At 35.0% G+C, this 17,680-nt stretch overlaps 1 protein-coding gene across 6 annotated transcripts in view; it reads right to left on the bottom strand.

Moving 5' to 3' along the window:
* The window catches only part of LOC126973797 (uncharacterized), a 106,503-nt gene that overhangs the window by 23,646 nt on the left and 65,177 nt on the right, over positions 1-17,680 (bottom strand). The window contains exon 1 of one of the 6 annotated variants that reach the window (XM_050821126.1): positions 8,789-8,875. The exons of 4 other annotated variants lie outside the window; for them this stretch is intronic. In XM_050821126.1, coding sequence (XP_050677083.1) covers positions 8,789-8,790 — 2 coding nt within the window. In that variant the 5' untranslated portion in view covers positions 8,791-8,875. Of the gene's footprint in view, positions 1-7,121; positions 7,154-8,788; positions 8,876-17,680 lie in introns of those variants that run through there. One more of the 6 variants, XM_050821127.1, reaches the window with a different exon arrangement.

The raw sequence follows: 17,680 nt of genomic DNA, 5'->3' as shown, positions 1-17,680 counted from the left end.
CTAAATTGTTCCTCAATAATCATATTTATTTGGTATATTGCAGGTATATTGGATATTTCTAAAACTCTAATACGATGACTTATACTATAACTATATGTTAAATAAGTTTCGAAATATATTAAAATTATTGTACACTGATACTTATATTTTAATGTATAAATTTTTAAAGAGATATAAAACCTGATTTACTTGCGTTTCGAAACATCTGACAATGCAGAAAAAATATTTTGTTATCTAAAACTCAATATATAAAATAATAATGGTTAGGCTATTTTAAAGATGGAACAAAGTTAACATATTTAATGAATTCCTAGGACTTAGATAGATATGTGTAAGATGTTGCGGGAAAATGCAACTCCAAATTTTATAAGTGTTACTAAGTAAGTATATGAAAATGTATAATGCCTATTTAAAAATAAGAATAAATATTGTTCAATGCATAGACTTAAGTCAATAAAGCATAAATAAATCTAGTTTGTCATACCAAACGGTATATTTAAGCAAATTATATTGATACCTTAGCTTGGAGTCATCATAAAATAAAATAAATGTTATATAAGTTTTAAGTTTGAATTATTTTTTTGAAAAGAATGAGAGTAGATACATCTTTTATTTAGATATATAACTTGTGGAGTAAGTTATGATGTAGATACTGTATATTGTTTTACTTATAGATTGTTCTATTTAAATATAATCAATAAATGGTAGTTTAACAATAAATAGTCTCATTATATTATATGAACCCTTTTTGTAGTAGAGGGTGCATTGTGTGTGGGTGTGGAAAATCAGTTTTCGTAAATAATTTTATAATATTTTTGAATAGTGTCAGTGACACAAATTGTATCTAAATCACCTAATGCTTTGATGAAATGAAACCTTTATACAATCTCAACCATGTCAATTAGTTTCAAGATATAACTACCTGATCTCTATAATATGTTTGGCGGAAGAAAAATCTTAAACTAATACTAAAAATAATTAATGACCCGATGAGGAGATGTGTGGATGTGGATGAGGAGGAGTGTATTTTATTTATCCCAAAATTTGTTACATTAAGAAAATGACAAAGAGCTTTATCACTTAACTCAAGTTACATATTTCATAAATCAAAGTTCGTTTTGAGTAAGCTCTTGTACAATAAAATTGATAAAAATCATAATATTTCAGTAGATTACCACAGTTATGTTTATGTATGATCGTTTGATTGATTTTTTGTTTGAATTGATTGTTTGTAAGGATGTGTATTCGTTTTAGTTAAACTTACTACTATATTGCCTTATCATTTTGAAATTAAATATGTACTTAAAATGATCTTTTGTTTTATTGTAAGTTGTAATCCAATAACTTTTAAATACATTATTCTAAGGTAATACGAATACAATCGAGATACAGAATTATTTGAATAAAATTGATCTCAGTATTCAAAATAATGTTTACGCAGCAAACCGATTGTCGATATACGTTGTAACGCCCTGTTATATTGTCAGCAATGTAGATAGTGAAAATAAGCCAGGCTCTCACTGGGTTGCAATACACATTGGTGAGCAGGGTATTGGACAATACTTCAATTCATATGATCGTCCAACTCAGGGATGCCAGCTGAGGTTTTTACAAAGCAATTGCAGAAAGTATATCTACAAAACTACAAGAGTAAAGAATTTATTTACCGCAGCATGTGTTGAGAGTACTGTTTAATGTATCTATACTTTAAGTTTAATAAGAAGAGTTTGAATGATTTCATCAAATATTTTTAAAATGATACAATCTGCAACGATGTTTTATTATATACTTTATTTATATCATCTGTTAACTTAATAATAAACACAACACAAAACTGTCGTTTTAATCGTAGTAACGAATGTGAGAGGTAATTTACTAATTACATCTATCACTTTCAAAGAATCGACATTGAGTCGCTCACCAATCATCAGGTTAATTACCACTGATTAGTAATGAGTATTGATCTGTTTAACTTAAAAAGCTATCTTTGAAACTATAAGGGATATCGAAAAACGGATCAGCGCAATCGCTCGGAAATACATCAAAACCCCCAGTTTGACACCAAACTTTTTTTTTTTTTTTTAGTAGGCATCTCGAACAAGTGAGCCAGAACCGGGGAGGCAGAACCGGCGAATCCCCACTACTGTGAGCCAGAACCGGCGAATCCCTACTACTAAAGTGAGAGATTATTTTAAAATCATGCGTCCTTTTTTCTGTTGTTTGACATTGTGATAAGTTTTTAGGTAAATGATTAGATTAGATTAGATCATAACATCGATATATTTTCAAATATTAACTTTTATAAAAAACAGGTGCCCTTGTCATTAAAAGGCTTAAATATAGATTAGTAACTATGTAATTAGTATTAGTAGTAAATTCATTATTGTTTTTTTTATAATTTGTTTTTAGAATTAGTTTTTTAGTTTAGTAACGATGTGCATACCTTTAATTTAGATATGTAAAAAGTAACACTAATTTATGTTTATCTTATTCGTATATGTAAAATTTTGTTTCTTGTTGGTAAGCCTTAATAAATAAATAAATAAATGCGACATTATCGGACAACGGAACAAAAGAATCGTGCAAACGTATGAGTAGGAACTCAGGGTTGATTAAGGCGACAATAAATGCCAGCAACCTTGAGTGCCGAACGCACAAAAACATTACCGTGGCCCGTGGCACAATGTGCCTACTCCCGCGACCTTGTACAGCTATTACAAGAATTATAATATTATTCAATTCATTTAGTTGCAATGGACGGCTTGTAATTTCGTAGAGTAACCATACGTTTCCAATTTACTGCGTGATTGTCATCACTATCCAATATATTTCTGTTGTAATGTTTATAATTGACTGTTTATTGAAAACTTCTCTGTGTGTTTAGATAAGTAAAGACAAACATAATAATTATCTGCGCGATTCCATGACTCGGAGTACAGTATTATGAAATACTTTTCAACGCACTTTTAAGAGTAAATCAATAATTTGAATAAAGATATTACGGCTAACATGCATGACTTCTAGTTTTACGTCAGATTATATATCAGACATATTAAATTATTTGTGGGTGTTTGTCACAGGTACTGCTACATAGCTATGTAACAAAAATATAGAATGATTTAATTAATAAAAATTTGTGAATAGTTTTCGTAATTTATTGCTTCTAGAATTCTTAAAAATTTTGTACTTCTACATACACAGCATTGTTTATTGTCAATCGATATGCTTCTTAATTGTTTTATCATAAAGTGTTTCTTGTATATTATTGGCTTTTCCCTTTCCATTTTGCATTTCCGGCCCTTAATTTCATGTCGATCAAATGGTTTTTAAAAATTTTACTAACTTATTTTTCATTTTAGTATTTCAAAATTCGTCTTATAAATTATTTCCTTAGTAGGTGGTTCACGCATTAAATTTTTTCGATCGTTTTGTTTTTATAAATGGCCTTGCCTGTAAAATTTTTGCATTGATATATTTTGCGTCACCATTTGATATTAATCCTGCATAAATCAAATTGTTCATATGGATGCTATTTTTGAATCTTTCTACTAAAATTGTAGACTCCATAACAGTCGAAGTACCTTAAAATAGTGTTATTATTACATTCCCGAAATAATTATTGTTCTCCACTAAAAAAAATTTATTTAAGATATCCAGAATAAGTTTTGCAACGTTCGTGCTCCTTAGGTGTGACATTTTTCATGCAGCTTGGGCGCATATGCAGCTTTATATTTTTTCACAGACCTGTTTCTGTTCTTTTCCGAATTTCTGCAGCTGTGCCTCATAGGGTTTAGTTTTTTTAGTGACCTTATACCCCAACAGCCATCTGCTATCACGTCAATAAGTGGGATACCATTCATCCATAGCAGCATCATTCATTCAAATGGCTAATTCTTTTTCCCAAACTTTGATGACTGTGTCCATTCTTTTGTTAAATATGTTAGAAGATATTTAGGGCAAATCCATTGCTGCTAACAATTCATTTAATTGCGTATTGCCACATTCTATTGCTACTGCATTCGCAACTGTATTCATATTTATATCAATTTCAGTATCATTGCAATAAATGGAAAAAGTTTCGTAACACATTTTGCATTTTAATTTTAGATTTGAAACTAACCCTTATTTTCTTTCAATTGCAATTCACAGTCTTTATTACCATGTGAGGAACTTCTTAAAGGTCCTTAAAAAAATCTTTATTTATATTATATATTTTTGCCTCCAACTCGACCCTTGACGACAACGGAAAACACCGCCGACCATCCCGCGGTGTCAGAGCTCTATGCCTGAAGTACAGTTTAGACAGACAACTGTTAGGCGAGCTCATATTTCATTAGGTGTAAGGAAGTCGAGCGGGCCTGATGGCATGTCTCCAATCGTGCTTAGAACATGTGCTCCTAAGTTGACACCGGTGCTAACGCGTTTATTCCGGCACTCATATACAAAAGGCGTAGTTCCTGACTCGTGGAAGTCAGCCCTTGTCCATCCGATCAAAAAAACGGAAACAGTTCGGATCCGGCAAACTACAGGCCTATAGCTATTACCTCCCTGCTGTCAAAAGTCATGGAGAGCATAATTAAACGCCAGCTCTTGGTTTACCTAAAGGGTCACCAGTTGGTCAACGACAGTACGGCTTTCGCCATGGTCGGTAGGCAGGTGATCTTCTGGTATACCCAACACATAGGTGAGTGACGGCAAACAAAAGCAAGGGGGAAGGCCTGGCAGTTAGCCAGGATATAGCGATGGCCTTTAATCGTGTATGGTACAAGGCGCTTCTCGCAAAACTTCCTTCATTTGGGATTCCTGAGAGCCTATGTGGACCTCAGTTTTCTCACTGGGCGCAGCATACAGGTCGTTATCGAAGGTTATGCTCGAATCCTAAGCCCGTGAACGCTGGAGTACTCCAAGGCTGTGCGCTATCTTCCACAGCGTTTCTTTTGCATATCAATGATATGTTGAACACCTCCAATATACATTGCTATGCAGATAACAGCACGGGCGATGCCGTTTACACGGGCCATGCAGGTCTCTCGAGGGAAATCGTCGACCAGTGCCGGGAGAAACTTGTGTCTTCTATCGAGTCCTCTCTTGAGATGGGGTAAATTGAACCTTGTCCAATTTAATCCCCAGAAGACTCAAGTTTGAACCACTATCAAAAACCCTATTTGTCGTGTCACCGCTCTTTGACATATCTTCCCTTACAGCCTCGCCTAGTATCTGAATTCTGGGTCTTGAAATCTCGAGCAATTACCAATTCCGCGGCCACGAATTGGCTCTGAAGAAACTGGGCGTCATAGATAGAGTATGGCAATACTTCAAGCCGGCCCACATCCAAGCGCTGTACAAAGCGTAGGTCCGGCCACATATGGAGTATTGCTGTCATCTCTGGTCTGGCGCACCACAGTATCAGCTCAATCTATTTCGCCGTGTGCAATGCAGAGCAGCTGGAATTGTCGGGGACCTAGTGCTCTGTGAACGGCCGGATTACTTGGCGATGCGTAGAGACATCGCTTCATTGTGTGTCTTCTACCGCATTAATCACGGGGAGTGTTCTGAAGAGCTGTTTCACCTGATTCCTGCCACCGAATTCCACCTTTGCATGACACGCCACAAGTTAGGATATCATCCCCACCATCTGGATGTGTGGCGATCCTCCACAGTGCGGTTTCCCAGGAGCTTTCTTCCACGTACTACGAAGCTGTGGAATGAACTTCCTTGTACGGTGTTTCCGGGACGAAATGACATGGGTACCTTCAAAGAAACTGCGTACACCTTCCTTTAAGGCCGGCAACGCTCTTGTGATTCCTCTGGTGTTGCAAGAGAAAGTGGGCGGCGGTGATCACTTAACACCAGGTGACCCGTACGCTCGTTTGTCCTCCTTTTCCATTAAAAAAATGTTTGAAAGTTAATCTTTCTGAGTAATAAACTTTTTAATGGTAAATAGTTGTAATAATTCCGAAGTGTTAAATACCTACCTTAAATATTGTCGCGTAGCAACGCTTCGACGTATATGACGAGAGTTGTCAAACGTGATATCGTGCAGAAACGTACATGACGAGAGTTGTCAAACTTCAAGACATTGATAATTTCAACAGATCCGTCAGCAATACTCGTAGCTTTAGCGTAAAAGTGTTTACTTTCGATGCTGTAGACCCGGGTTCGATACACCTACCAGTGTATAGATTTTTTTTGGGTTTTGTAAAGTTAATGGAAATTTCTAGTAAGTTCAGTATCAAATCGAACAGAAAAAAGGGATGGAAATTGTGTAAGCAGGATAAAAATAATTAAAAGAATTTTAGAAAATTCTAAAATTCTCCCATTCCATCTTTAAATTTAAATTGTACTCTAGTACAATTTAAATAAAGATGGAATGGGAGAATCATTTTGAAAATAGAACAGATCCGGGGGTATATAAGCCGTACTTAGCGTGGCCTACGGCAGTCCTAGTTCTGACTCGAAAGTGTAAAGAAGAAGAAGAAGAAAAGAAGAAGTAGTGAAAAGTGGAAGTGTTCCAAGAAGAAGATAGAAGAGACTTAGTGTTCGGTGCGGGCGGTGTGACGCGTTGAAGGTACCGCCGCCCACAAGAGGAACAGCGGCTGACCGGCGAAGTGCAAGTTCAGAAAAAGTGAACGCAAATAAAGTCTCATTCCTATCAGCGTAGTATTATTTCCAATCCCTGACCCACTCTCGTGTCAATATATTGTCATTTTTGTGGACGAATGCGCAATAGACGAAAATTGTATTTAACCACATAAATGCTAGTACATTTGTACTGATAAATAAAGCAATTCGTGCGAAATTATTCCCGTTCCAAAATGTTAAAAAATGCACAACGTTAATATTAAAGTTTTTACAGAAGTAAAAACTTAAACCAGCAGAAGCTGGCACTCCCGGAGTGCAACACCCTATTTTTTTCTTATCCTGACTGTTTAAAAAAATGCTGTCATATTATTATATTGTATACATAATATAAATACTCTGCATTGTCTTCGACAATCTTTGTATTGAATCTATTTATTATACCCCTAAAAAAACATAATTATTGTATTGAAATAAAACATATTTATTGTAAACATTAGAACTCATGGTCATACTACTTGCGTAAGTAGAGTTATACGTACCTATAACTATGCCAATATCAGATCCCAAGTATTTTTTGAAGTCAAATTCGAACTTTCCTTACTACGCTGCAATGTATAATAGTTACCTATATTAGACTCGGGAATATTTGTTATTTGGTGTTCTTATCAAACGAAAATGCATGAGTACATACAGGCTAGCCAAAACATTTAATGTTGTTGGTTTTAATATAATTTCACTTAAATCATAATGCCAATTACTATGTATATTATGTTAATAAAAATAGGTACTTGTGTACTCAATGATATCACGCATCAGCTCTTGAGTCATCTTTTGACATCGTTTGCAAGGACTGATTTACGTTTTCTGGATAACTTCACTGATTTTCTAAGTTTCCGCCCAGTCGTATTATTTTTTACACCAAAACAGAATCAATAGTATACCATTGCCTGATACAGCAAGGTGAGAGGTAATTATATCACCATCACGCTGATTGAAGTATTTGAATGGTGACAGGCATGAATACTTTCTTACTTTACTTATGCCAAAAAGTAAGGCACAAACAGTTATATGCTCATAGTCCTTTTTCATGATTACTAATCCTAATAAATGGACTTACATAATAAAAGTACAAGCTAGCTAATAAGAATAACCCGTCTGAGTTTCGTATTAAACAAATGCGTTATACCGAGAAACAGCGTGTTTAACTGTAAATAAAAATGGTTGTTAAAAATAACTCTGGAGTATTAACTATAACAAGCATTGGCAACTTAAAAATGTGACTTAAGGGTATGTCTAACAAGATAAATTAGTGTTCATAGCTCGAAATGCTATATTTTCATAAATTTCACCATAAAACTTGCCTAAAAACACCTAGTTTGCGTGTTTTCTCCTCACTCTTCGCCTTAAACTCTGTGTTTGGAGTCAATAATTATGATTATAATGCAGGAATAAATTTAATTATAAGAACCCTCAGGTTTAAAAAAAACATGTCTGTTCAGATGCTGGTTTTGATAGGGCATATTAATATTTATGCGAATTAGTGGCAGGACGAGCAAAATATCTGATGTTTAGACATACACTCTGCCAATTATAATGCAGTGCCGTCCATGATTTTTGATGGGATCCAAAATTCTGTACGGTATCACAATTGAGCGCGTGACTTTTTAGATACTAAAAGTCTCATTAAGACCGTAATTTCACGAGCGACGTCGCCCTTTAAATCGAAACGTTATAGATATTGTAGCGCGCATCTCTGAATGTGCCATTCAGATTTTTTTGTGCATTATACTTGGTTCCTGAGGAATATTACGATATTATCTTCATCTTGTGAAATAAGTCAGCAAGTGACGGACATTTTTTTTTACTTATCACTTAGACATCTCAAGTCAATTTCCTAATATGCAAATATTGGGGTTGACTGTAAAGTAGATCCTGTAGATGAAGCCACAACCTGAGAGTTGAACAAAGCATACAAGATTTTATCACGATACGTCACTCGAACGGTTAGCTCAGTTCGAAGAGCACTCGCACTCGGAACGCGAGGGGTCGTGGGTTCGAGTCCCGCATCGTTCATTACATTTTGTTTTCAAATTTTATTTGTGTAAATGATATTATATTCCACAATAGGTATTCTACAACATTAAAATTTTATAGGCGGATGAAACACATGAAAATGTATTATATTAACCATTTAATTACTACTTACATTTTTATATTTTCAAACAACGTAATTCACCTTTCAATTTTTGAGACAACAACAAACGAATGCAAGCCTTGCGTGCAACAGAATGAAAAGTTGACGAGTGTTTACGAGGCTTATAGTGTCCAAGATTGTTTGATTATAATACAAACCTTATCTAATGGAGATTGTTTAACAATTGTTGCGCAAAGAACAAACACCTTTAAATACATTGCCGTGGGTTGTATTTTCTATTATAATTATATTTTTATCTGACTTGTGTTGTCCGAATGCTGATATAGTTTCGCCGATGCATGTTCCTTCAAACCAGCTGCATGCAATTTAAAGTCAAAGTCAAATAAACTTTATTCAATTAGGCTTAAATTAAGTGTCATTACAAATAGTTTTTTAAATTTCTGAATTTACCATATTATGTTCGTGAAAAGTTGAGCTCGTGAAAAGTTGAGCTCGTGAAAAGAACATAATAAAAAACTCAACGGCCACTCTTTTCAATCAAATAGAGTATTTTACAATGGCTGTAATATACATAAAAAATGTTTGTTAGGTGCTGCCAATCCAATTTATGAGTTGTGTTTAAATAATATAATTCATAAAAAGTAATAAATAATTAACTGTATATACTATCGTATATTAAGCAATTATCGTATATTGGATGCATCTTCTTCTCAATATATTCTTGATAATGTAATGTATGTTCATAGGAACATAAGTGAATTTGCCAGAAACTGTCATAACCATAATGTTAACACCAGGAACAGACATAAGCTTATAATGCCTGCTACTCGACTAAGTCGAGTTAACAAGTCTTTTGTGGGGGCGATGTAAATGCTTTTACAACAGGATCCCAGAGAATGTTCAAAACAAAAGTATTACGTTATTCAAAAGAATTGTTAAAAAACGTTTGTGTGGTAAAGGTTACCATAACATAAATGACTTTCTTAATGATACCACAGATTCGGAATGGAGCGACCGCCCTCAGGCTATTAAATAATAAGTTTAATTGTACAATGTTACTTTGTTACTTTGTAAATGTTACTTTAATTGTAAAACATATTTTTGATGAAAAAAAAAAGCCCGCTGAGTTTGTTGCGCCCATTCTTCTCAGGCCTGAGGCATTCATGTTGGAATGGGTGGTAGTTTTTTTGACTTTCAATAAGTGATTTCACATCCTATTTTGAATAAAAATATTTGAATTTGAATCAACCTTTAGAGCTTGAACTCATTGTTTATGTAAAGATACTTCGTAAGCATGATGCTCGTGATTGCTGTCACAATTAGAAATTTCAAAACTAAAGTGGCAGTGGGCACAGCACATAACTCGACGCCCAGATGGCTATTGGGGTAGTAAATTCTTCGAATGGCGACCACGTACCGGAAGACGCGCCCACAAGATGCTCTGCTTTAGAACGCCGGAGTAGGTTGGATGAGGAAGATACAAAATAAGTTTGAAATCTTATCAAGACTTTTAGGCTAAAATTGTAAATTAGTTTATAAAATATCTCTTACAAATCTAATTTTTTACAATGTAATGTAATAAATACAATGATTCACACACACACACACACACACATATATATATATACACACCGAACTCCTCCGAAACGGCTTGACCGATTCTCATGAAATTTTGAGTGCATATTGGGTAGGTCTGAGAATCGGACAACATCTATTTTTCATCCCCCTAAGTGTTAGGGTGGTCCACACGATTTTTTTTTTTACTTTTTTTGACATTTTTTTTTTAAATTTATTTGATTATGAGTCAGCATTAAAAAATACATACAACTTCAAATTAACGTAAATATGCTTTAAATACAAGTCATACTGAATACTGATACAGAAGTATAGTAAAATTAATAATTTAAAATCCCTTAATTATAAAAGTGAAATTTTCAAAGAAACTTTGTATCAAAATTGAATTAGAAAAAAGAAAACAGTCTGCTTAGACTACGTACTTTGACCCCGAGGAGCGACAACGTAGCTAACGGCGGCGAATTGGCTGTTACTTCTCTTCTCGTAAATAAGCTCTTAACAAATAACATAATTATTACCGAAGAAATGAAAATTGATTTAAACATTTCACTTGAACTTTAAGGAAGTTAAATTAATAAATACAGAAGATAAAGACACACATTCCGAAAGCTCGCGTTAAACTAAATCAACAATATACATATTCTTAAATAAAATGGCGAAAATAAATAGGGCATACCCCACAATTCTAGTTTATCGATACTTCTTTTACAATTAATAACCACCAACCTGAACAAGGCATTAAAAACTAGAAGTTTGAATTGAATTGAAAATTCGAATGTCTTAATATTTTAACAATTGATAAATTAATGAATGGAGCCTTGTAAAAAATTTGTTTATTTTTGTAAGTTCAATACTTACGAAAACACTGTTTTCTAAGTGATTTCTTGAGCAGCGAACAAGTAAGTTGGTACGATTTTTAATCGTGTGCTTTCAAATTACAAACAAGTAATAAATTGTTATTGTTTAGTTCTTCCTTATTCACAATCATTATCTCTAAACTACTTCATAATTTATAAAAATATAATTTCTGAAGTAGTACTTTTACAATAATCATTACAGAACAATTTCAAAATAGACTTAAACAGCTTATTGTTTATCGATTACAACTCCCTTTCAAGAAAGCTTATTATCGATAGAAGATGTCCTTCCCTACGCCGGACGACGTTGACCTTGCCTTTGAATAGCGCCGCAGTTAAAGACACCCCGCCGGCACGTGTATTTTATAGCCTAAGCACATGGTTGGATTTGTTAATGCCCGACCATAGGACGGTCCGGTGTGGGGTGTGTGTCCAGGCGTGGGTGGACGCCTCGCACCAATTGGTTGCCGCCACACTCAGTACGGTCCGGACGGTAATAATAATATTTTTTTGCGATCAACAATGCGACATTCTATCGAATATGGTCGAACCCGAAGCCCGTGAACGTTGGAGTGCCCCAAGGCTGTTTGCTATCTCCCACGCTGTTTCTACTGCATCTCAATGATATGTTGGACATCTCCAACATACATTGCTATTCAGACGACAGCACTGGTGATTCCGTATACACGGGCCATGTAGATCTCTCGGGAAATCGACGATCAGTCCTGGGAGAAACTTATGTCTTCTATCGAGACCTCCCTTGAAAAAGTCGTGGAATAGGGTAAATTGAACCTTGTCCAATTTAATCCCCAGAAGTCTCAAGTTTGCGCATTTACCACAAAAAAACCCCATTTGTCGTATCACCGCTCTTCGACAACACTTCCCTTAAAGCCTCGCCTAGCATCGGAATACTGGGTCTTGAAATCTTGAGCGATTGCCAGATTAGTGGCCATCTGGAGGGCAAAGGCAAATGGCGTCGAAGAAGCTCAGCGTCATAAATAAAAAAGGCAATACTTCAAGCCAGCCCACAATCTAGCGCTCTACAAAGCGCAGCAAAGGCCATCAAGTATTGCTGTCATCTCAGATCTGGCGCACCCCAGAATCAGCTCGATCCATTTGACCGCGTGCAACGCAGAGCAGTCTGAATTGTCGGGGACCCAGTGCTCTGTGAACGGCTGGATCACTTGGCGTTGCATAGAGACGTCGCTTAATTGTTTGTCTTCTAACGCATTTATCGCGGGGATTGTTTCTAAGAGCTGTTTCACCTGATTCGTGCCGCTGAATTCCACCTTCGCACGACACGCTACAAGCTAGGATATCATCCCCACCATCTGGATGTGTTGCGGTACTGGCGTGGGCTTTTTTCCGCGTACTACAAAGTTGTGGAATGAACTTCCTTGTGCGGTTTTTCCGAGACGATTCGACATGGGTACCTTCAAAAAAAGCGCGTATACCTTCCTTAAAGGCCGGCAACGCTCCTGTGATTCCAGTGGTGTTGTAAGAGAATGTGGACGGCGGTGATCACTTAACAACAGGTGACCCGTACGCTTGTTTGTCCTCCTTTTGCATAAATAAAAAAGAATGTTCCGGTACCAGACCGCGACCGATGGTTCAGCTGGGCGAAATCCGACCATGTGTTAAGGCTATAAGATACACGTGCTGGTGGTATCTCTTTGACGGCCGCGGGCGGCGCAATTCAAAGGCAGCTAGGCAAAGCGGCAACGCCGCCTTATGATTGACCCAGTAACCCAAATCTTACAGGGCCTTTAAATTTGTTCCAAATTAAAAGCCTAATTTTTGACAAATTCAATGTACGGATTTCGTTAATTTTTGGTATATCGTCAGCTCTAAATATGCTAAAAAGTAGGAACCTATATATATATATATAAGCAAAAACAATGATTGGTTTTTATATTATTACACAAGCCTAACTATATATTCATATTTAAATCGAAATCCTATCAATAGGTACCTAAAATTAAAGAGTAAGAGATATGTATTGCGTTTCGCGATAATAATAAGTCTATCGCAGTACGCACTTTCCACCTTCTTTGTGAGTTGAAAGGAATCCCAAAAGCCGAGTAAACTGCTATTGTCTACATATTTCGAAAAAATATATCAAATCTTAATGATTACCAACTAATACGAAGGAAAGTAATAAATAAAGTTGTCAAGTAGCATAACTTTAATAACTGTCTGCACTTAAAGTAACCTTTAACATCTAAAGTATGAAAAACATTATGTGAGTGTGTGCGCACGGTCAGCATCTGGAAAAGATATAAATATTTATTTTGACGTAAAGAAAATACAAATGAAAATATATTAGAAGTGTTTTGGTCCATTCCATGACTTTCTTAAAAGAGAATACGATAGAATTTTCTTCGATGGATTGAAGGTCGATGATTTTTCGAGAGAGACCTGCATAGCCGGTATATCGATATCTCCAACATTGACATCAGTCAATGAACATCAGTTCAATATATTATTACCATTGATACGCCGAGGAACTAGTGTAGGAAATAGCACACAGGGAATAGTAGATATGTATTTACACACAGCGCACAAGCTGGAGGTCCACTCGTGGACACCACACATTGAGAAGTCCAATGTATGTTGACTAAACGTGTTCACTATATCCAGGCCAACTGTCAAGCCTTATTACTTGCTATCGTTAAAGGCCACCCATTTCTTAGGTGTACCAGAAGATTACTAGCCGGTCGACCATTGCGGGAGCCGTACTGTCAATCGTTGGTCAACTTGTCGACTGTATAGGTATTTCAAGACTGAGCTGGCCATTAAAAATAGTACTTCGTCTGTAGTAAGCCGGAACCGATCCCTAACCTTTTTAGAGAACAGGGTTGAATTATTCTTATGTTACGCTTTGGAGAAATATCGCAAAAACTACTTACCGGATTATATATGAAAAAAAAAGCGAAGAAATAAGAACTCTTAGAAGGTTTCCCCTCCACTTGTATGGATGCCATTATAGTCGCATACTATTATTTGAGCGTTGGGTCCCATTGTGTTGCTCTTGATGTTAACGAAAGGTTGTTCAGTGAGTTTCGGTTTTTGGAAAGCATCAAAGTTGGATTCATCGTCCATTTTTGATCTGTAATCATAATAAGTATAGTTTTAGTCGATATTTTATTATTATTTTTCTATTATTCCTTGTTATCCTGTTACATAGACTACACGGAATACGTTGGAGGAGGGCAGCGCAGGACCGATCGTCGTTCAAATTTTTTGGGGGAGGCCTTTGTGCCACCGACAGTGTCGTCTTCCGGCTGATTATGATGATGATGAAATGTTACACTATTTAAAGCTATGTAATAAATAACATTATTATTATAAATAAAAGAAAATAAAAACTTCCCTATTGAAATTCTTTTTACGCATTTTAGGAAATACCTACCCAAATAAACATGAAAATCCTGTAGAATTATTCTTCCTCACTATTATTTGAGCGTGGGGTTGTAATGTGTTGCTGTTGATGTTTATGACAGGGCCTCCAGTCAGACCACGCTGTACTTTAAGACCAGGGTACACTGGAAGATGCTGGGATGAGTAATAATTAGATTCAGTTCCCATTCCTGATCTGCAAATGGAATACAATGTTCAGTTGTATATGATAATGTTACATTTGTAGATTTTCTCTTGCTACTTGGATTTTATAATTTCGCATTGAAGAAATCGTGCAAAGAAATTAGTAGTAATTAGTACATAAAATGTTAGAAAAGTAGGTAAATATTAACTGCTGCAGGAGTTTGGTCGCATTTTCTTAAAAATTGATTTATTTGAAAAGTCTACGTGTAGAGTTACGTTTGTCATCATCATAACTATTCAAATGTTTGTCCAAATGATCAAGTGTAAAAGACAAAGATTATGTAGTTTAAATACCAGATTTGTTAAAAGCATTTTTTTATTTATGGATCAATTTGTTTTTACGAAATGTGTTTTAGAAATAAATTAATAATTTTTATTGTGGTGACGTTTCACTATTTTTTTGGCGATGATGGCTTAAACATAAAACAAAGATATGTTATGCAGTTGCGGACTTTTTCATTTCATTTCACTAACATTATTTTTAACAATGAATCTTTATTAATTATAGCCTATGTGTTATTCTGATGTGTATGCTATATAACTATATTGCTTTATTACTATAAAGTTTCACTAAAACCCATTCAGTAGTTTATGCGTTAAACAAACATTAATCTGTACATTCTTACAAAAATTCGCGTTTATTATATTTTATATTATTATATTATCTTATATAAAATTCTCGTGTCACAATGTTCGTTCCCGTACTCCTCCGAAACGGATTGACCGATTCTCATGAAATTTTGTGAGCATATTGAGTAGGTCTGAGAATCGGCCAACATCTATTTTTCATACCCCTAAATGTTAAGGTCCACACGAAATGTTTTTTTTTTTTTTTAATTTTTTTGTAATTTTTTTTTATTTGTTGGATTATGAGTTATCATTAAAAAATATATACAACTTCAAATTTTCACCCATCTACGATAAACAGTTACTTTTGTATCGCGATTTTAATATCGGCAATACAACGTTTGCTGGGTCAGCTAGTACATTATAATATTTGGAACTCCTCGGGTTTTGTGGCGCACACGTGGATAGCACGATTATACAGGTGGCCCACCCAAACCAGTCAGTATGGGGATTTCAGAATATATAAGAGATAGAAGAATATCTTCTAAGGAACCACGATATCGCTTTTAAAGAAAACAAAAACTGCATTTATAGATTTTAAAAAAAAATCATACACTACTCGGGAATCGAACCCGATCATTTTGGAAAAAAAATACATTTTTGTTTTAGTGCCATATTGATAGTGTAGGTTATAAGGAGTGATTGTTGCTATGGAACCTTATGTCTTAAATTAAAAGAAATTGCTTTATTTGATTTTGTTTCATGTAAGTTGTCGGTTTTAGTCTTTAAAAAAATGTAGGCACTAACCAATCGTCATGTTGTCTGCGTATACCAGTAAAAATATTTTATTTTGCTGTTATTTGAAAATGGAATGTGAACTTCTAAGATTACTAAATTTCAATTTTAAAAAATGAATGCTTCATGTCTGCGTACCAGTAAAAATATGTTATTGCTGGTATTTGAAAATAGAACGTGAACTTCTGGATTACCAAATTTCAATTAAAGAGAAAACGAATGACGGGAAATTTTACTCTCATTCGTTATTTTACAAAAGTTTTTTTCTTTGTGCTGTGTTGTTTTTTTGTGTGCAATATCTAAATATGCCATTGACAAACGGTGAGAATTTAGATTAATTAGAAGCTTACTTTAAAAATGACAGAAATTGCACACGTGCACTAAATTGGTATCGTATGAAATATCCCTCACGGATTTTACCAACTCGCAAGATATTTCCGAAAATAGTTAACAATTTAAATAATTATGGAAGCTTCAAGAAACGAAAACAGAGAAGTCCACTAAGTTATGACACTGACATGGAAATAAATGTTTTGACGTATTTCGAAGCTTCACCAGATGCCTCCGTGATGCAGAAAGTGATATCCCTGGCGTTTCACGTACCACTAATCAACGAATCCTAAAAAAACAAATTCAAGTGCTATCGAAATGGACGTATGGTTCACTTACTTACATGCAGGTGATGACGGCAGACTACTTCAATTTTGTCACTGGTTAAAAGAGCAGATAGATTTAGACAGATTTTTTTTTAATAACGTAATATTTTCTGATGATACACAATTTTCCAATAACGGGATGTACAACCGCAAAAATCATCACTATGGTCTCGTCAAAACCCCTTACGAGTGCATGAAGGACGACGTCAAGTTAGATTTTCATTTAAGTGCTGGGTTGGACTTCTTCACAATAAAGTTATGTTCTTTAAAATCTATGATGGACGTTTGGACAGATTCAAGTAAATCGAAATATAAGAAGATGTTTTAGATGTCACGAGAGAAATATCTGTAGAAAAAAGAGAACGAGTGTATTTCAACAGGATGGAGCACCGGCACACAATAATCGGATCGCCATAGATTTTTTAAATAATCACTTCCAACAAAAGTGGATTGGAACAACCGGACCTATCAAATGGCCCGCGAGGTCACCCGATTTAACCCAACTAGATTATTTCTTGTGGGGTTACGTTAAAGATGAAGTCTACAAAACTAGCTATGACACCACTGAAGATCTAAAAATAGCCATAGAGATTATTTTAACCCAAATCCACAACTTCAAAGTACAAAACGCCATAACGAAATCGTTACCTAAACGAGTTGACTATTGCATTCAAGATATTGGTTGCCATTTTGAACATTTGCTAAAATAATTAAAATAATATTTAAAAAAGCAATTTCTTTCAATTTTATACACAAGGCTTCATAGCAACAATAACTTCTTACAACCTTATCTATATGGCAATAAAACAAAAATGTCTTTTTTTACAAAATGACCGGGTTCGATTCCCGAGTCGTGTATGATTTTTTTTGAAAATCTATGAATGCAGTTT

This window comes from Leptidea sinapis, chromosome 30, assembly GCF_905404315.1.
Source record: "Leptidea sinapis chromosome 30, ilLepSina1.1, whole genome shotgun sequence".
Taxonomy (NCBI): Eukaryota; Metazoa; Arthropoda; class Insecta; order Lepidoptera; family Pieridae; genus Leptidea; species Leptidea sinapis.
The sequence above is the reverse complement of the archived record's forward strand: the minus strand, read 5'-3'. Positions and strand labels throughout refer to the sequence as shown.